This window comes from Lepidothrix coronata, unplaced genomic scaffold, assembly GCF_001604755.1.
Source record: "Lepidothrix coronata isolate B3197 unplaced genomic scaffold, Lepidothrix_coronata-1.0 Scaffold93, whole genome shotgun sequence".
NCBI lineage: Eukaryota > Metazoa > Chordata > Aves > Passeriformes > Pipridae > Lepidothrix > Lepidothrix coronata.
The window spans coordinates 1,713,377-1,734,413 of NW_016690273.1; the positions used below are offsets into that span (position 1 = coordinate 1,713,377).

Sequence of the window (21,037 nt, forward strand, 5' to 3'; positions counted from 1 at the left end):
GGACGGGGAGCGGGATGGGGAGCGGCGGCGCGAGCGCCCGCGGGGCTCCCCCGCCGCCCCCGCCCCGCAGCCGCGTCCCGCACCCGGCGCTCCGCTCTCCCCGCGGAGCTCCGCCGGAGCCCGGCCCGCATTCCTGGCATAACTCGGCTCGACCGCAACCACCCTCCTCCTCCCCATCACCCCGCGCCAACGGGGAGGACGAAGCGGCGGCGGCCCGTTCTCCCCGCGCCTCGTCGGGCAGCGAGGGCGAGGGGCAGAGCGGTGCCCACCGGCCCCGCGCCGCTCGGAAGAAGAAGGAGAGCGGTGCCTGGGAGAGCTCGGTGGATGGCGGCGATGCCGAGGCCGAAGGCTGCGCCAGGGTGGTCGCCCGGCACCCCCTGCCCGTGGTGGCCCGTGTCTCCAAGGTGAACATCCTGCCCTTCGCCAGCCCCGGCGGGTCGCGGAGCAGCAGTCGGTATTCCAGCACGGAGACGCTGAAGGAAGAGGAGCAGTTTGGGATGTGTTGGCCCAGCCAAGGGCGGACTCTCCAGGCGGGGTACGGGATCTATCGGTCACCCAGTTTTGGGACCAGCGATGGCCTGGCCTGGGCACAGCCGGGGGTCCGCACCCGCCCCAAGCTGCCCCAGGGCATGGCCAAGGCCAAACCGGACCGTGGGAGCGAGAGCCTACAGCAGCCAGGGCCGGAGGGGGAGCGGGCAGAGCACCGCAAGTCCTTGTCCAACCCCGACATTGCCACTGAGACCCTGACACTCCTCAGCTTCCTCAAATCAGACCTCTCAGAGCTGAAGGTGAAGAAGAAAGGGGTGAGGATCAGCCTGGACTCGGGCTCTGACGGATGCTCTGGCACCACCACCCCCTCCCCTGGCGGCTGCGGGGCCGCTCACCCCCCCAACCGCTGGGCACCGGGCGAGCGGCCAACGCTCAAGGACCTCACGGCCACTTTGCGCCGCGCCAAGTCCTTCACCTGCTCCGAAAAATCCGGGACGCGGCGGCTTTTCCTCCAGAGCGCCATGAAGCAGAGCTCCTCCGAGCTCCTCCTGGCCACCACCGACAGCCAGGACAGGGTGGCTCCGGATGGGGGGCAGCGGGGGGACGAGGAGGCTCTCCCCATGGTCATCCAGGATCAGTACATCCAGGAGGCGAGGCAGGTCTTCGAGAAGATCAGCAGGATGGGTTCCCAGCAGGATTACGGCTTTGCTGCCGAGCAGGACAGCGGAGGTGTGGAGGGTGCTGAGGGGGTGGCACCGACGGGGACGACGGACACGACCCTTCGGGGACAGGTGGATAGCGCAGGGTGTTTGAAGGAAGTGCAGTCGGAGGAGAACCTCGCCCGCAGTAAATCCGTGGAGGAGCTGTCGGGTCATGAGTCCAGCGTGACGGACGAGGGCATCGTCACGGAGCCAGAGCCCATGGCGATGACCTTCCAGGACCTGCACCAAGCTGTGGAGGCCTGGATGCTGCCCAACGCCGGGCCGGCAGCCGGTGACTCCGAAATGCCACTGCCCGCTCACCTGCCGGCGGCGGTCGAAGACCTTCCAGCTGGCAAAGCCGAGACGCCGAGCACGCCCGGCAGCCTGCGGCGCCGACGGAAGTTCCCATCGGCGGGTGCCAGCGGGATGGAGGGCGGCGGCGAGGGCGGCACCGAGTCCTACCGCTCCCTGAGTGACCCCATGCCCCACCGGCGGTGCTCGGTGGCGGAGGAGGCAAAGAATTTCTCCGTCGACAGCAACCTGCTGGGCTCGCTGAGCGCCAAGGCGGGCGTCCCCCAGCCCACCGGCAGCGCGGGCAGCGCGGGCAGTGACCTGTCCCTCAGCAGCGATGGCCCACGGGACTACAGCAGCCTCATCCAGACCATCGTGAGCCAGCCCGGCGCCATGGCCAAGCTCGTCGACGAGAAGGGCAACGGCAAGACCATCAAGAAGAAGTCCCTGAGCGACCCCAGCCGCCGCGGGGAGCTGCCGGCCGGCGCCTTCGAGGGGCCCGGCGAGGCCATCAGTGAGCTGGAGCCCAGCATCCCCCCGTCCAGCAGCGAGCCCATCCTCTCACCGGGCGCCAGCCGTGGCTACGGCTTTGACCCCAAGCTGGCCGACGTGCTGTCCCCTCGCGTGGCCCGGCGCAGCTCCAAGAAGCGCTCCAACCGCGCGGCCCACCAGGAGAACCAGCCGCCCCCCGCGCCCGCCGTCCTCGCCAAGAGCCGCCCGGCCACCAAGCACGTGCGGCACACCAGCGAGCCCACCACCTTCGTCCCCATCGCCGTCCCTGAGCCGCTTGTCCCCTCCAGCCACCACGGCCACCTCCCCGCGCCGGCCGCCGGCCGCTCCCCCGGGAAAGCCTTCCCGACACTCCAACCTCCCTCACTGGAGGATGTCACCAAGCGGTACATGCTGGCCCTCAACTCAGGTGACACGTCCCCCAGCCCCGGGGATGGACCCCGCTCTCCTCCGGCCACCCCAGCGCCCCGGCTGCCCCGCTGCCCACGGCTGCCCGAGGATCACGGCCCCAGGACCAAGCCACAGGTGGTAAGTGCCGCTCCTTCCTACAAACGCCTTTATTTCCCAGGATTCATGACCCCTCCAGAGCACTGGTGGCTTTGGAGAGCCATCACGTGTCCCTTGTGGTGGACAAATTCCCATGTGTGGATGCGCTGCTGGATGGCCAAGAGCCTTCCCAGCCCTTCCCAGCAGTGCCCAGGAGACAAGCTCTTGTTTGTTGGAGCAAACCTCCCTGATAACCCCCTGATTTTTGGATGGGAAGAAGCAGTTTCCAGATTAAATAGCACCATATTTTGGTGGCAGGAGGTTTTATAAATATATCTATTAAATGTTATGCTTATATATAGCATCTTATGATATGTAAGGTCCTGATATATGAGGTCGTGCTCTTGGCCATCCCTGAAATTGCCTTTTCCTTGGCTGCAAAGGCTTCTTCTTGGGATTCCCCATGTTAAACCCCTTATTGAGCAAACCTGCATTTTCCCCCTCAAAAAACCTCCGGTCCTTCCCATAGGATCATGGACTTTGCTGTGCTGGTGGGTGGGAAAAAGGGGGAAAAACATTCTTGTGCATGCACCGAATATTTGATGGATGGGTAAAGTTTGATCCTGTCTGGGGGAGAACTGATGTAGTTTGGGGGATGTAAAGGTGCTTTGCTCACTCCAAAGTGCAGCCACGTGTTTTGGGATGTTTCCTGGGGTGGGTTTTTGGCACCGCCAGCCCTTTGGCCATGGTTTGAATGCGGGGTTGGGTTCCCATCACTCCGGGTGTTTGTGCCGGGAAGGGCTTGGAAGCATCACCTCCTCCTGAGCACAGCAGTGCCAGCACCCACGGGGCTTTTAATAGCGCTGGGAGAAGCCCAGAAATACCCGTTCCCGCAGAGGATTTGCTGGGAGCTGGCAGGAATGGTGCTGGCAGGGCTCTCTCCCCCTGCTCCGGTGCCGGCTGGAGAGGATGGGCTGGACCATTCCCTTCCAACAGCCAAGGCTGAGGTGCCCAGGGCTGTGTAACCCTTGCTGGCCAGGGCAGAGCCACGTGGAGCAAGGGGGTTTTCTTTGGATACTCCCAAAATCTGGATCCCTGCGGCCTCTTCCCCTGGGATGCTCTGCTGGGGTCTGGCATCCCCACAGCATCATTCCCTCCAGATGTTCTCCTGGGGTCTGGCATCCCCACAGCATCATTAGTCCAAGATGTTCTCCTGGGATCCAACATCCCTGCAGCGCTCTCCCTCCAAAATATTCTTGTGGGATCCATCATTCCTGCAGCATTATTCCCTCAAGATATTCTTGTGGGATCCAACATCACCACAGCATCATTCCCCCAGGATATTTTCTTGGGATCCAACATCCCTGCAGCATCTTCCTCCAAGATATCCTCCTGGGGTCCATCATCCCTGCAGCATTATTCCCCCAAAATATTCTTGTGGGATCCAGCATCCCTGCAGCATCACCCCCCTCTGGGGCCTGCCATCCCCACAGCATCATTCCCCCAGGATTTTCTCTAGGGATCCATTATCCCTGCAGCATTATACCCCCCATGGCATTCTCCAGGGATCTCTGCTCCCCATCCAGCTCCTTCTCCAGCTGTTGTCCCCACTGCCAGACAACAACCATCGGTGGCTCCTGTTTAACACTTCCTTGGGGATGTTTTGAATTTGTTTGAATTTGGGGTGAGTTTTGCAGTATTTTTCCCGATGTGTCAGTTTGTCCTCTCCAGTCTTGGGGTGGAAAGTGCTGTTGAATAATCAAGAGTTATAATTAAGCAGGGTAACAAGGGGCCTCCTGGGGCTGGGGCTGGTGCCACCTTGGGGACATTGGCAGGTCCCCAAGGCGTGGCAGAGCACCCAGTGGCATTCCTAAATTATTAATGTGTTAGGTTTATATAATACATGGCCTATTTGAATAATTTATAAAGAGATATTTCCTGCTCAGGCAGCTCCCGGGGACGGTACCAACCCCGCGATGGCCCCGTACCAGGGATGTTCTGCTGACCCCACCCCCCCAACCCCAGCTTCATCCCAACTCTGGGAGCATTCCAGGTGGATTTTTACCAGCTGGGAGCCCAGTTTGGCCGAGCATCACCTCATGTCCATGGGCCACCCCATGGGACCAGAGCCTGCTCCTCACCTTGCTTGAACCCTCCGGCCTCGGGGAAGAGGGTGCGAATTTTCCCTTTTAAGGGCAAGGCCACGGCTGTATCTCCAAATCTCTCTCCTGCCCTGGGATTTCTTTGTGCTCCGGCCATAGCCCAGCTGAAACCAGGAGTTTTTTATTTCCCTTTTTGATTTATTGGATAGTGGAGCTGGGATGTTTTATTTCAGAAGGCACCAGCTTGGGCTGGGGGGGCAGAGGGGGGACTGAGTTGCCGTAATTATTAGCGAGAGCACCGAGGACCGGATGTAACTTGGCACCGGGAAGGCTGGCTGGGAACAGGGATTTATGTTCTCCCCGACCAAAGGAGAAGAAATAAGCTCTATTTTTGACTTGTTCATTTTTTCTCCTCCCTAACTCAATGGAAAGGGCCGGTTTGGGGAGTCTGGGAGGGGAAATGGTTCATCGCTGCTCGGGAATTTGGGGGTGTGGGATCATCCATCCCACATCGTGGTGGTGATCCTTCGGAACATCCTGATGTCCATCTCTGTGCTGGGAAGGGATTAATAATGGGGTCTGGCAAGTCTGTGTGGTGATGCTCCCCCACAGTATTCTCTCCCAAGATCTCACACCCCCAAGATAGTCTCTTGGGGTCGGGTATCCCTGCAGCATAATTCCCTTAAGATATTCCCCTGGGATCCAGCACCCCTGCAGCATGATCCCCCCAGGATATTTTCCCAGCCCCCATGGTTTGGCAGTGGTTTTGGCAGAGGTGAGGGGGGTTCAGCCTCTCGGCACGTCCCTCCCAGAGAGGTAACGTGCTGTTCTCCCTCGGGGGCAGGACTGTTTGTCCTGGGTGCTTTCCAGCTTTTCCATGGAGCTGGAGCAATCCAAGCCATCCTGGGTGCACAGGAGCTCCTTCACTCTGTGCCTGATGATGGACATGAGGCTTTTAATTCCCGAGGGGCCGTTGGAGGCACATCCCACTCCAGCTGCGGAAGGAAATGGTGCTTTCAAGAAAACAAGGAAAAAAAACCCCAAAACTCAAGATAGAGACTTTTTCCTGCCTCCAGCTTCCCATAAAACCACTGGAATGGACAGCACATGCTTGCACACCCCAGCACTGAGCAAGGGTGCGTTTAGGGTGGATTTGGGATCCATTTGCTGCTCGGCGAACGGATGAGCAGGATGCCAGCCTGGCAATCCCATGGATCTTTCTTTCCCCCCATGGCAGAATCCATCTGGGGATGGAAAATGAGGGATGTTCTCCATCATGGCTCTGTTTGTTGACTTAGCAGCACTTGGATTAAACAGGAAAATATTGATTTAAATATAGCACCTCTCGGGAGCAGGGGAGTCGTGGGAACGTGGCCTCCGGCGCCCCATCTGCTGCCTCCTCCACCTGCTGCTCCCTGAATGGGGTGAGCACACCCCGAAAAACCCATCCGGGATGGAGGGGCATTCCCAGAGGGAAACATCGGGGTCACATTCCCAGGGACGCTTGTGTAAACCACCCCCTTTGCAGCATCCTCCCTCTGAGCTCGTCCTCAAGGGATGGATCCCTGCATCCATATACTCCTTGGCAAAATCTGACATCTTTGGACCTATTTATCCCTCAGTTTACCCCAGGATAACTTGGACCTGTTTATCCTTGCCCTAAATCTCCACAGAAACCAGGTTTTGGGTCGTGGCCGGGAGTCGTCTCGTTTTTCGGTGTTCCTGGAAATCTAGAATTAAAGCTGGGGGGGGGGAGGATGGGGATGGTAAATCCCAGCTTTCCTGGTAAATCCTGGTAAATCCTCTCCCAGTTTGCCTGGGATTTGTGCCCCTGGAGCCGCTGTGGTCAGTGAAATGCTGGAGTGGGGGGAAACGGAGGCACCCAGGCAGCCCTGTGGGAGGGAGATGGGATGCGGGATGGAGCACGGAGAACTCGGCTGGAATCATGAGGATTCCCACATCAGGGAATCCTACTGCCTGTCAGGGGCATGGACTGACCCTGGCACCCCTGGCACAGGGCCAGGAGACGTGACCAGGGGGTTGAAACAGCCCAAATCCTCTTAATTCTGCCCAATTTTTACTCTTCCCTGGTGCCAAAATCCCTGCCTATTTTTGCCCCTTCCCTTCCCCACTGCCAGGGAGAGATCCCTGATGCTGGGATGTGTGTAGAGGGAGATTCCTGATGCTGGGATGGGCACATGGATGCACAGGAAGATCCCTGATGTTGGGATGTGTGTACAGGGAGATTCCTGGTGCTGGGGTGTGCGTACAGGGATGCACAGGGAGATAGATCCTTGGTGCTGGAATGTACTCAGGGATGCACAGGGAGATCCCTGATGCTGGAATGTTCTCAGGGATGCACAGAGATCCCTGGTGCTGGGTTGTACTCAGGGATGCACAGGGAGATCCCTGGTGCTGGATAAATCCAGGTGCTCTGTGTTGCAGAGGGGCACAGGGCCCAACAAATCCCACCCCCAGGGATGCCCAGGGATGGGATAGGGCTGTACCATCCCCGAGTCTGCATTCCTGGGCAGCCTCCCTGCACCCTGCCTGCATCCATACACAGATGCCTGGGCTTTTCCATGGAAAATCACATGCCTCCAAAGCTCCTGCTGGGAGGAGCTGGCCTTGCTCTCCCATCTGCTCCTGCCAGGAAAGCAGCAGGTCGGCATCTCTGAGATGTGCTTTGTCAGGATCCTCCTGCCAATCTCAGCTGGGATGGGGGCTCGGAGCTTCCCGGGTGTTGCTGCAGCATTAGTCCATCATTGCCAGGGTTGTGGGATCCCTGGAAGTGTTCAAAGCCAGGCTGGATGGGCCTTGGAGAAACCTGGTCTAGTGGAAGGTGTCCCTGCCCATGGCAGGGGATAGAACAGGATGAACTTAAGGTCCATTCCAGTCCAAACTGTTCAGTGATTCTGTGGCTCCCTGATTTAGAACCTCTCCTGGGCATATTCCTGAAGTGGGACATTCCCCATGGATGTTGATCCCTGTGTGGTGGGAGGTGCTGAGGTCTCCCCTTGCTGTGACTTCGTTGCTGAGCTCCATCCCCCCTGCTGACCAGGCAGGTCCTGATGGGGCAGTTCCCAGAGCTCCAGGGCTGCAGCAGGGACTCCTCAATCCAGGAGGGAGAAGGTGGTGCCATCACACGAAAGGACGGAGCAGAGAGGCAGCACTGGGGTTTGGCTGGTGGAGTTTCCTCTTCTCTCAAGGCGTTCCCTGGCAAGCAGGGAAAGAGAATCCCTCCCTCCCTCCCATCCATCCATCCATCATTCATCCATCTCCATCCACCCACCTCCTCCCATCTCTATCCTTCTCCATCCATGTCCATGCTCCCCTAGCCATCCCTCTCCACACATTCCCACCACCCATCCAAGACAGCAACCCCCACATGCCAGACATGATTTTTGGAGTGGCCATGATCCATCTTCCAGGACGTCTCCTCCTGAAGGCATCAAGCCCGGCTTGCACAGACAGAACCCACCAAAACAAGTCCCTTGCCATTCCCACCATGGTGCCTCCAGGCCAGGATGTGTCCAGAGGAGAAAAATCAGCCACTTCCACCCCCTCTGCCTCAACGTGGCTCTTTTTAAAGCTCTGAAGGTTGGTCCCAGTGGGGCTGTTTCTCCGGGCTCCCTTGGTTTCCATGGAGAGGATGAGTGAGGAATTTCGAAGGGAATGGCTCCAGTAAATGAACTCTCCTCTAAAAATAGTGTGTTTGCTTTTGGGTCTTTGGGAACTGTGGCCTGGCCAATGGAAGGGAGGAGGAAAATCAGCATCTGGGTAAAACTATTCCAGTAACTCTCTCTCCGGGCAAAGTCCCGTCGGAGCCACTCAGCTTCCGGGGGGGCAGGGGGCTGCTCCCGACCTGCCCAGCTCCTGCCACCAGGGCAGTGGCTTGGGAGCACCATTCCTGGCTGCAGATGCAGAGGGGGGTCGTCCCCGAGCCGTGTGTTCCCGTGGGCCTCGTGTGGAGTGTTTGAGTTGGAGCCCTTTCATTTTGGGGGGGTTGGTGGAAGTTGGGTTTGTGTGACCCCCGTGCCCTGTGTTGGCTCAGAGACCTTGGGCATGTCCCTTTTTGGGAGACATGGGGCGGCCACCGCCACCTTCCACCCCACCATGACATCCAGGACACCAATGAACCCCATCAGGACATGGATGTGCTGGGAAAAGGACACCTGTGGTGGTATCCACCACCAGGCTTCCTCTGGAGAAGTCACCAGCCTGATGAGGGTACAGCCACCACCAAGTCCCCCCTGGAAGAGTCACCATCCCAGTGTGGGGACAACCACCACCAGGCACCCCGTGGAAGAGTCACCATCCCAAAAGGGGGGAACAGCCACTGCCAGGTCCCCCCTGGAGAAGCCACCATCCTGATTTGGGGACAACCACCACCAGGTCCTCCCTGGAGAAGCCACCATCCTGATCTGAGGACACCAGCATCCCTGCACGATTCCCGGGGCTGGAGAAGGTTTCCTTGGTGGTGCCCTGGAGTTGCTATTTGTAACTGCCTGTTCCTGAGCCCTCTGATACTCTCCAAAAAAAACAAGAAGGGAGTTGTTTGCATGGGAAGATTGGCATCTCCGAGCCTGGGATATGGTTTCCTGCTTTTTTTAGCTGAAGTAGCAGCAGACTCGTCGGCCTGCCCTGATTTGGCATCTTTCTCCCTGCATTTTTTTTTTTTTTGGAAGAGTTTCATCCTGACCCCTCGGCAGAAACACCGGCAGGAGCGGTAGGGGATCAACTCCGGTCCTTTGGTCTCTTTTTGGGTTGCCCCAAAGCCCAGTGAGATGGGATGTAGATGGCTCAGAGCCTCAGGGAGCGGAGAGGGAACTCATCCCTCCATCATCCAAACCTGGCTCAGGTCAGTAGATGCTGAACCCCCCCTCCTTTCCTCACCCCTCACCCCGGGGTGTCACTGTGACAATGACAGGGCAGGGGAGGTGTCACACGTGGTGTGACGTGGGATGTGGGCGTTCCTGGCCAGGGCTGGGCTTCCCCCCCATCCCCAGGTCCCTCCTGCCCCGGTTGCAGCTGTGCTGGATGAGGGGACCCGCCCAGGGGGTGCTGTGGCACTGGGTGTCCATGGGGCACAGGGGGTGCCAAGGATGAAGGCTGCTGGTTGCTGCTGCCAAGGACATGGATCCGGGCAGGAAGGACAGGAGAAATGCTGGGCAAGGGGCACAGAACGGGATGTTTGGGGCTCCTACCTCCTGGGTGTCCTTCAGCTCCTGGGTGTTTTTGGATCCATGGACAGACTCCTAGTACCTGTTTGATCCTAAGCATCCATCTCTCGGCTCCTGGGTGTCCATCAGCTCCTGGGTGTCCTTCAGCTCCTGGATGTCCTTCAGCTCCTGGGTGCTTATGGATTTCTGGATGCCTATGGAATTCTGGTCCTTGTTGGCTCCTGGGGGCCCATCAGCCCATGGGGGCCTGACATCCTGATGCCTGTTGGATCCTGGGAATCTATCAGCTCCTGCATCCCCATCCACTCTGGGTGTCCGTGGACTCCTGGGCACCTCTTGGATGCTGGGAATCCATCAGTTCTTGGGTGCCCACGGACTCTGGATGTGAGTGTCTGTTGGCTCCTGGGTGTCCAGCACCTCCTTTGTGCATGTTGATTCATGGATGGCCAGAGTCTCTGTTGGATCCATCCATCAGCTCCTGGATGCCCATGGGATGTCTGTTGGCTTCTGGGTGTCCATGGAATCCTGGATATCTGTTGACTCTCTGGTGCCCAGAAGGTCCTTGATGTTGCCAGATCCTGGTGCCCATCAGCTCCTGGGTGCCCATGGACTCCAGGGAGCTCCTGGGCAACCATCAGCTCCTGAGCATCCCTCCTGAGTGCCCTTTGGCTCCTGGATACCCCTTGGCTTCTGGTGTGCTTGGAATTCTGGGTCCACTTGGAGACCTGGGTGCCCTCCTGGTACCTGTCGGCCCCTGGCCCCATCCCCAGTGGCTCGTGGTGCCCATCACCCCTCTCGTGCCAGGCTGGCACCCTCCTGGGTGTCCCAAGTCTGCCTGTACACCCTCACCAGGATCCACACCCCATTCCACCTGGCACCCAGGGCATGTCCTGTGGAGATGCCAAGGTGTGCCAGCACTGGACACCTTTTTCTCTGGTTTCCTTCTCTCCCCAAAATCCCATCACTGTTGCTTTTGGGGTGCTGTAGGATGCAGGGTGTGGCTTTTGGGAGATCCAGGGGTGCCAATGAGTCGGGAGGGGTGGCATCACTCCTCTCCCGATGGATGTGGGGCCAATCCCACTGGGAGGCCGTGGAGAAGGAGCAGGGGGAGGGAAGGAGGGCTGGGCTGACCTCAGCATCTGGAAAGCTGCGCTTTTGGCCGTGGCCCTGCTGCCGAAATCCGGAGGCAAAAAAAACCTTCCATATTTGGTGAAAGTTGCTCCGGGCCTCGGCAAAGGCTGGATGGGAACAGGGGGCTGGCAAACCCCCTGCTGTGTCCTGAACCACAGGGACACTGGGTGTTCAGGGGCTCTGCCAGCGTACCAGGGCATGGATGGCACTCCGGGGTGGTTAATTTGGGGGGAGCATGGAGAGGGGGGATCCATGGGATGCTGCCAGCAGTGCAGGAAGGATGGCTGGAGATGCACCAGCAAGACCCCAATCCTCATATTTTGGCAGGGTCTCCCCCCAGCACTGGTGGTGCAAACCCCAATTTCAAGTGCAAATCCCATGGGAAGAGCCCCAGGGCACAGTTAGAGGATGAATTTGTGGTGCTTTGGGAAAGGAGCCTCCCACCGTGTCCCCTCTCCCCATCCCACCGGCACTGCTCTCCTGGACAGCCCCGGGATGCCTGGCATCCTCCCACCCTGCTCTGCAAAAACTTGCCCCCAACTCCTTTAGTTTTTTTATTCCTGCTTTTTTCTCACACTCGACAAGCAGAGTTGCAGCCAGGCCTTGTCCTCCCGGGATGAATCACCACTCTGGGAAGTCAGAGAAGGGAAAACAACGGGGATTCTCGCGCAGTCATTTGGGGCTGAAGCTGCTTTTCCCCTCCTCCTCCTCCTCCTCCTCCTCCTCCTCTTCCTCCTCTTCCTCCCCATCTCAGAGGTGGCTGTGCTGCTGGGTTTCTCCATGGGAGCATCCCTGAACAAATCAATGCTCTTCTGTGAGCTGGGAGCCTGGGAAAAACCACGAGCGAGGGAAAAGCAAACATGTCCAGCCCCAGGACTGCGGATAAACATGGGAATATTATTAGTAACTGGAGCGGGGCTGGATCAGAGCTGCTGATTTATGCCCTTATTTCCTTTCAAGAAGTTACTCTTCGGAGAGCTTGGACTTCTCTTACCCGTGGGAGAGCAGCCAGAGGCTGGGAAGGGAGGGGATGCAGCCCTGGATGTGATGCTCGGATGGTCCTTGTGTTCCCATGGGAATGGTTTCCCCTGGACACAGGGCCTGGTGGTCCCGGGGGTGCAGCATGCTGGTCCCCAGGGATGGGATGAGTGGTGTTCAGGGATGAGGACACCTGGGAGCAGGGAAGGAGGTGGTTGGTGGTCAGGGAGGAGGTGGCATGTCCTGGGAAGGACATGACTTGTGCTCAGGGGTGGAGGTGATTGGTGCCCATGGATGGAGGTGCCTGGTCCCCAGGGATGGGATGAGTGGTGTTCAGGGATGAGGAGACTTGGGAGCAGGGAGGGAGGTGGTTGGTGGCCAGGGATGATAAGGATTGATACCCAGGGATGAAGGTGACTGGTGCCCAGGGATGAGATAATTGGCACCCAGGGATGGAGGTGATTGGTGCCCGAGGATGGGATGACTGGTATTTAAGTTGGAAAGTGTCTGGTACCCAGGGATGGAGGTGATTTATGCCCAGGGATGAGGTGACTGGTGCCCAGGGATGGGATAACTGGTATTCAGGGATGAGGTGATTGTGCCTAGGAATGAGATAACTGGCACTCAGGGATATGGATGTGATTGGTGCCCAGGGATGGGATGATGGGTATTCAGGGATGGAAGTGTCTTGCCAGGGATGGAGGTGACTGGCACCAGGGATGGAGGTGGCTGGTGTCCAGGAATGAAGGTAACTGGTGCCCAGGGATAGAGGTGGATGATACCAGGGATGGAGGTGACTGGTACCCAGGGATGGGCTGACATGCCCCAAAAATGAAGTGACTGGTACCCAGGGACTGGGGGGACTGGTACCAGGGATAGCAGTGACTGGAATCCAGGGATGGAGCTGATTGATTGGTACCCAAGGATGCCAGGGATGGAAGTGGCTGGTCCCCAGCAAAAGCAGGTCTTTTCCCTGGTGGCTGCCATCCCTCTATCCATGTGGAATACGGAATGGTGTGGGACATACAGGATAACTTATCCCGAGACAAAGGCTGCTTGGGTTTGCCTTGAAAGCCCTACAAGACCCAATCCAACCTCCTACTTAAAAAACATCCCAGGAGGATAGAATGGGATTTTTCCCAAGTGATTCCCTGCCAGAAACTGAGGGACTGAGGAAATATGGGATTGGATGTAACAGCATTGTCCTGCTTTGGATGGTGGTGCCAGCCAGGGGTTTTTCCAGGTTTACCAGCAAGTTTTCCATGCTGGGGTGATGCCATTTGTGGTGGAGGTTGGGATGGAGGGAAGCAGGTTCTGTTTTGTTTCCAAGCCTTTTTTTTTTCCAGGGTTTTGGTAGAAATAGAGCAAAGGGTGTGTTAAAATTGTTAAAGTTGGGCATTCACTGTGCCCTGGAGCTGGGGAATGTCCCCAGGGACCAGTGTTTCCCACTATGTCCCAGCTCCCTCTAGTGGGATCCACTCTGGGAACAAGAAAAAGAAAAATCTGCAGAAATTCCAGAATCTGCAGAAATCCCAGTTTCTTTCAAGTTGGGAATGGAGATTTCAAGGAGGTGCCAAGGTTCAGGCTGCTACCAGCACATCCATCACTATGTGATCCCAGGGAATCTCCCCCCAGCAGTGCAGAGAATCAGGACCTGGCAGCAGGAACAGGCTGTAATGAGGGAAAAACAACTTGTATTTATTTACTCTTAAAACTTTGGCATGTTTTGGAGGGGTGGGAATAATTTTGCTGGAGGCAGTATTAGCTCCTCCTTCAGCAGCTACGGGAAAGTTGAGCTGGGAAGGCCCCGAGTTGCAAATCCCACTCCCAGACTGGTCTGAAACACTCCATATTTTTCCTAAATCCAAGTATTTTTGCCCCAGGACACAGTATGTCAGGTCCTTTTTTAAAAATATTTTAAGATGTTTGAAAATTCCTGGGGATGCTCCAGCTCCTCATGGGTCGCTGTTCCAGGGTGGGGGAAGCAAACTGATGGATTTGCACCCTGAGCTTGATGAAAAAAGAAAATAAGGTGGGAGAGCTCCCATTCTTCTTTAGGAGGCCAAGCGGGATTGCCTCTCCAATGCCAGAGGGAAAAGCTGATGGAAAAACCTTTCTCCAAGCCCCCCATCCCAGTTTTGGGGTGCCCCCCCCACTGCCCAGGGCTGGATCTTCTCCATCTTTGTGCTTTCAGGACCATCCTTGCCATGCTGGCACAGGCCTTTGGAGTGAAGGATGAGCCCCTTGGCTCCATTCCAAGGGATTGGCAGGCTTTTCCCGGGAGGGTTTGGGTTTTGGGGGAAAGGAAACACCCGGGTTGGGGGGCAAAAAAAAAAAAAAAAAAAGGAAAGGAAATCTAAAGGTGTTTACAAAGAGCCGCGGGGCTAAAAATAGCCGGCTCATATTTTAGACAGCCCTAAAAATAGGCAGCGCTGCTGGAGTGGCCAAACACTCCCAGGAATTTCCTGTGGGCTGCGGGCCGCTGGCAGGGGGGTCCGGGCTCGGGAATGGGCTCGGGAATGGCCGGCACCGCTCCGGCCTTTTCCAGGGGATGGCGGGCCGGCATCCATCGGGCCCCGCGGGGCACGGCGGGATTCAGGATTCCCTGGGATTAACCCCTTTCCACACATCCTTCTCCCTCGTAGCATCCAAAGGGTGGGATTGGGAGACGTTTCCAAATCCGTCGGCAGAAAGCTCAGTCTCGCGAGCAGACAGCGGAGAATCCACTGGGAATGCTGGCGTGGATGAAGGGATTGATCCGAGGGCGGTGTCTGGGGAGTGGGAAGGAGCCTCCCGGGATGGAGGGATCCCCCTGCTCGCCCCAGGGATCAGGGATCCCGTGGGAGGGCTGGAGGAGGCGGAGCAGCCAGGACACTGCGGCGACATCGCGGCGTCACCGGCACAGAGGGGACCGGGGGGCGGATCCAATGGGGCAGGGATTGCAAGGGGAATGGGGTTGGGATTGCAACGGGAATGGGGCAGGGATTGCAACGGGAATAGGGTTGGGATTGCAACGGGAATAGGGTTGGGATTGCGGCAGGAAATGAGCTGGGATTGCAGCAGGGATGGGATTGGGATTTCAGCAGGAAATGAGTTGGGATTGCAGCAGGAATAGGGTTGGGATTGCAGCAGGAAATGAGTTGGGATTGCAGCAGGGATGGGGTTGGGATTGCAGCAGGAAATGAGTTGGGATTGCAGCAGGAAATGAGTTGGGATTGCAGCAGGAAATGAGTTGGGATTGCAGCAGGGATGGGGTTGGGATTGCAGCAGGAAATGAGTTGGGATTGCAGCAGGGATGGGGTTGGGATTGCGGCAGGAATGGGGTTGGGATTGCAACCCAGATGCATCAAGGATTGCAATGCAGTTGGACCCAGGTTTGCATCCCTGGTGAGTCCAGTAATGGGACTGGGATTGCAGGAGGAATGGTGTTGGGATTGCAATCCATATGGATCAGGAATTGCAGTGAAAATGAGCCCAGGCCTGCAATGTGGATGGACCCAGGTGTGCACCCCTGGTGGGTCCGGGATTGCAACAGAAATGGGGTTGGGATTGCAACAGGGATGGGATTGGAATTACAACCCAGGTGGGGATTACAGCACAAACAGGTCCAAAGGTTCAACCCAGGTGGGTCCAGTTAGTTCTGGGATTGGAACCCAGATGAATCTGGGATTGCAATAGAAATTAGTCTGAGATTGGAACCTAAATAAAACAGGGATGACTACAGGAATGGATCTGGAATTGCATCCCAGAAGAGCCCAGGATTGCATTCCTGGGTTGCAATGCAGATATACCAGGAACTGCAGCGGAGATGGGTTTGGGGTTGCAGCCCAAATAGGTCTGGGATTGGAACTCAGAACAGCCTGGGATTGCAATCCAGTGGGTCTGGGATTGTGATGCATATGGATCCAAGAAATTGGATCCCAGAAAAGCTCAGGATTGTAACCCAAATAAGCCAGATGGAGCCAGGATTCCAACAGCCATGGATCTGGGATGACCAGGGCACTGCAGTTGCAGGAGCTGCTGCCTTGTGAGCAGCCTCATTACCCGGCTGTAATTAGCTGTCCTGGCTCCCATCGTTCCCACTCCAGGTGCTGCAGGTCCCTCCTCCCTGATCCCAGTGCCAGGGAAGCATTAAAGGCTGCTGGAGCTGCCATGACATGTGCTGAGTTGTCCGTTCTCTGCTCCCTCCCTGGGGTGGGATGATCATGATCCTGATTACCAGGAGGAAATTTCCCGGCTGCAATGGAATGGTTGCTGTGGAAACGGGGTGAGCAGCTAATTAGATTTAATTAACGAAGCAGGAGGGGGGTGTTACAAGCACATCTGGGCAGGAGGCATCACTGTGGGTGCTGAGGTGATGGTGGGGTGGAAAGATGGGAATGTGCCTCAGTTTCCCTGTCTGCAAGGTCAGGGAAGGGGGATATGGACAGGGATGGAGACCCCATGGATGCCGAGCGCCCCATCCCAGCAGGATGTACATTCCTGCTCTCCCTTTTGCCTTTTTTGTTTTAAAAATGAAGAGTTTGGGACTTCCCTGTGTCAGTGCCTCCTTGTTTGCAGGGCTGGAGGCAGGACACAATATCCCAGGGCCTTTTGTAAGCATTTTAAGGTGTTTTCAAATCCCTGGGAATGCTCAAGCCCCTCCTGGGTGGGGAAGAGCAAACTGATGGATTTGCAGCCTAATCCTAATTAAAAAAGAAAATAAGGTGGGAGAGTTCCCATCCTTCTTCAGGAGACCAAGTAGGGTTGCATTTCCAATGCCAGAGGGAAAAACTGGGGGGAAAACTCTTCTCTGAGACCCCCATCCCAGTTTTGGGGTTCTGCAAGGCCAGGGAGGGGGATATTGATGGGCTGGAGATTCCAAGGATGCTGAGCACCCCATCCCAATAAGATCAGGGATCGGGATATTGGTGGGGATGGAGACCCCAAGGATCCCTATCCCCTATCCCAGTTTTGGGGTTCTACAAGGCCAGGGAGAGGGATGTTGAGGGGGATGGAAATCCTAAGGATGCTCCACCCCAGCTTTGGGGTGCTGGAAAGGCCAGGGAGGGAGATATTGATGGGGATGGAGATCCCAAGGATGCTGAGCACCCCATCCCAATAAGATCAGGGAGCGGGATATTGGTGGGGATGGAGACCCCAAGGATGCTGAGCCCCCTATCCCAGTTTTGGGGTTCTGCAAGGCCAGGGAGAGGGATGTTGAGGGAGATGGAGACCCCAAGGATGCTGAGCCCCCCATCCCAGTAAGGCCAGGGAGAGAGAGATTGATGGGGGTGGAGATTCCATGGATGCTGAGCCCCCATCCCAGTAAGGTTGGGGAGAGGGATATTGATGGGAATGGAGACCCCAAGGATGCTGAGCCCCCATCCCAGTAAGGTCAGGGAGGTGGATATTGATGGAGACCCCAGGGATGCTGAGCCCCCCATCCCAGCACCATCCGTGCATCCCCCCTTCCCAAGGAAGCATCATCTCCCCCCTCCACCCCAGCATGCTCCTTGGGCACAGCTTTGCCAGGAGCATCCCCGGCAGGATCCGGCCCTGCCCGCATCCGCGCGTGTCTGTGTGGGCACGGCTCTGCCTCCCTCTCCCGATCGCTCCCTCCTGCCCGTGCCTCGGTAATTCCCGGGGCCGGGAACCCGGAGCCGCCACGGACGCAGGCGCACACCCCCCCTCCCTCTGCAGGAGGGCTTTTCTACATCCATATCTTTATATATTCCCGTCGATATAAATAGCTCCTCTCTCTCCCCTTTTCCTTGCGCGCCGCATCGCTCCGAGCGGACACCTGGGGGGGAGAGATAGGGAGCAACAGGGATCGTTTCTGTGCATTCCCTGGGCCGCGTGGGCCGGAGCGACCCCCGGGACCCGCATGCTGCAGATGGTGAGGACTCTGGCGCAGTTCACCATCGCGCTGGAGGACATGCGAGACATCGGCGACGGCGTGGACGCCGCCTTCGCCTCCGGCGGGATGAGCGGCGCGGCCGAGGAGCCGCCGGACAAGGGCTGCGCCCCCCGCGGGGGCTCCGAGGTGATGGGAGAGGGGGGATGGGCAGGGAAGAGTGGGATGGGGGGGATTGGGTGCGGGTGCGTCATGTTGGGCCACGTGTGCACCCGGCGGAACGCGGCACCTGTGGGGTCTGCGCTGCCATTGCCGTGGCAACGGTGCCTCCATCCTCATCCCCTCCGTCCTCATCCCTTCCGTCCTCATCCCTTCCGTCCTCATCCCTTCCGTCCTCATCCCCTCCGTCCTCACCCCCTCCATCCTCATCCCTTCCATCTTCATCCCTTCCATCCTCATCCCCTCCGTCTCCATCCCCGGCGAGCCGCCTTTGGATTGCGGGAGAGGGGGGTGATCCCACCGGGAAAGGATTGAGGGGGGGATGGAGGCACCGCTGCCACCGCCCCCTGAGTGCTGCTGGTGGGCAATGCCCAGCGGGGGCTGATCCCGGGGCTGAGGAGCATCCCGGGGGAGGCAGGACGAGGGTGGGATGCGGCGGGGGCGTCCCCAGGGAGAGCAGATGGAGGGTGAGGCGTCAGCGGCCCCACGGGGGACGGGCTTTGCTGGGGTAAGGGGTGCAGTGGGGCAAATCCTGCCAGCTCTGCTCTGCTGGGGTGGTGCATTACCCCTCCAGCTTCTGCTCATCCCAGCGGGAATTTCGCCCCCCTCCTGCCGGGATAATGCTGGTGCTGCAATGGTGGAAAAATCCCCATGCCAACAGTTGGGCCTCATCCTGCTTCTTCCCTCTGCTGCAACCCCCCACATGTGGTGCTGAGCCTGTTCGGCTCATGGACCTGAGTCTGCCTCAGTCCTGAGCTGGGATGGCTCTGGGAAAAGCCAGAGGCTGGGAATTACAGGGGGTGTTGTTGGGGAAACTGAGGCAGAGCCAGGGGGGCAGGTGCTGTGTCCCCCTAAACCCCCCCCTCTGGTGGGGCCCTTCAGCCCATAATTACAGCAGATTAACCCAGCAGTGGAAGTGCTGATGGACCTTCAGGGTGGGATGCAGTGGGCAGATCTCAGCTGGAGTCCCATGGTTTGGGGAGACACATTCCTGGGGGGGACTTGGACCCATTACCATCATATTTGGGACAGCAGTTCCCTCTGTGATTGGCTGGCAAACCGTTGTCAGCTTGGTGGGGAAACAGGCCCAGCTCTATCCTTGAGCCATGAGCAGGACCTGGATCCCTCCTCAGCACTCCCTGGGCAGTGCCAAGGAGTTGGGGCCTCCATCCACGGTGAGGATGGTTGGGATAAATCTTCCTCCTGTGGCTTCAGAGCAGCTTCACAGCTCAAGGGTCCCTGCACCCAAAAGATTTGGGGTCTCTCAACATCCAGGCTCTCTGGAGATTCTACACATGCAAAAGCTGTGGGGTGTCTGTGCACCCAGGGCACTTGGAGTGTCTCTGCATCCAAATCTTTTGGGATATCTCTGCACTCAATATCTCTTGGAGCATGCAAAACTTTCGGGGTGTCTCAGCACCCAGATCCCTTGGACTTTCTCTGCACTCAAACATTTGGATGTCTCAACTCCCAGATTCCTTGGACCTTCTCTGCAGTTAAAACTTTTGGGGTGTCTCTGCACTCCATATCTCCAGAGTGTATCCAATCACAGAACTTTTGGGGTATCTCTGCACCTCCAGAGCATCTCCGCATCCAGAGCTTTTGGGCTATCACTGCACCCAGCACCACTGTAGTACTTCCACACCCAAAACTTCTGGGGTATCACTGCACTCAGAGCTTGTGGAGCATCTCACACCCAAACCTTTTGGGGTGTCTCACACCCAGCACCTTTGGGGCATCTCACACCCAAACCTTTTGGGGTGTCTCACACCCAGCACCTTTGGGGCATCTCACACCCAAACCTTTTGGGGTGTCTCACACCCAGCACCTTTGGGGCATCTCACACCCAAACCTTTTGGGGTGTCTCCCACCCTGGGCTCCGGAGCTTTGCACCCCCAGGCTGAGCTGCAGGAGTGTCCCACAACCAAGAAGACCCCGACCCATCTGCTTCCCAAGGCTGCAGGACCATCCCACACACACCACCTCCCTGCACCCCCCACCACCCCCTGAACCCCTGTACTGTGGGGCCCCGGCCCAGCCCCAGGGTGCCCGGGGTGCCGGGCGGGAGGCAAATTCCTGCAGGTCGGCTCCGAGCGGAGCCCTGGAGAGACGGAGGGCTCCGGGACCGACCCATGTAGGGCTGTGAGCTCCAGGGCGGGCTCCTGACGCGGCCTGGAGGAAACCAGGCGTCTGTGCGCTCCGTGTCATGTACTTCCTAATCCTCCCGGATTCCTCCATCGGGCTGGAGAGGGAGCGGAGTGGAGCTGGATCCAGCCGGGCTCCGCCGGAGTTCAGCCTCCCCGCCGAGCCCCGGTGCTGGCACTGACACCCGGCACATCCCTGCCCTCCGCCGTGTCACCCCAAAACCCGTCTGTCTGTCTTTCCTCCCGGGCAGGACATGAGGAAACACGTCATCATGACACTGCTGGACACGGAGCAGTCCTATGTGGAGTCCCTGCGCACCTTGATGCAGGTAACAGGATGGGACACCCCAAACCACGGCACCCCCAGGGTGGGACATCCCAAACCACGGCTTGGTGGCACTCGGGGACCCCAAGTTGGACCCCTGGCTGTGGGTGCTCCACCAGCACTGCTGTGGCACAGGGGTGGGTTGGGAAGTGGGGACAGCAGGGCCAAAAGTGGGAGCTGTGCCGAGAATGGGGTGTGGGAGTTCCCTCTATCCCCCAAATCAAGCCCACGTTGTCACCTGGCAGGTCTCATGTCCCCAAGTCTCTTCCTGTGCTTGCCCCCCAAAAGTTCTTCCTCGTGTTGCCCCCCATCTCCTGTTGCTGGTGGTCCTCCCATGGTGGGGGACCCCTTAGGCCCCCATTCCCATGTGTCCCCATTTTCTGCTCCCTGTCATCACCTGCGGACATGGGTCAAGGGTTTCCCACAGGCTGAGCTGGTTCCAAGCCCCTGGAGCAGCCTGGCCCGAGGGTCCACCCCACGTTTGAGATGTTAATGAAGGTGTTTCAGCAGGTTAATGATGGTCAACGCCCTGGAGACAAGTGACCTGGCAGAGGTGTGGGCTGTCCAACCACATCCCTGAGGGTGGGAACACCAAAAAGTCAGAGCTCTGCTCTGCTCCAGACAAGGCAGTGCCTGTAGGAC

At 57.9% G+C, this 21,037-nt stretch overlaps 1 protein-coding gene across 1 annotated transcript in view; it reads left to right on the forward strand.

Moving 5' to 3' along the window:
- The first annotated feature begins 14 nt into the window (after positions 1-14).
- The window catches only part of ARHGEF17 (Rho guanine nucleotide exchange factor 17), a 31,530-nt gene continuing 10,507 nt past the window's right edge, over positions 15-21,037 (forward strand). Inside the window, exons 1-2 of the mRNA XM_017821882.1 lie at positions 15-2,519; positions 20,322-20,399. Coding sequence (XP_017677371.1) covers positions 15-2,519; positions 20,322-20,399 — 2,583 coding nt within the window. The remainder of the gene's footprint in view (positions 2,520-20,321; positions 20,400-21,037) is intronic.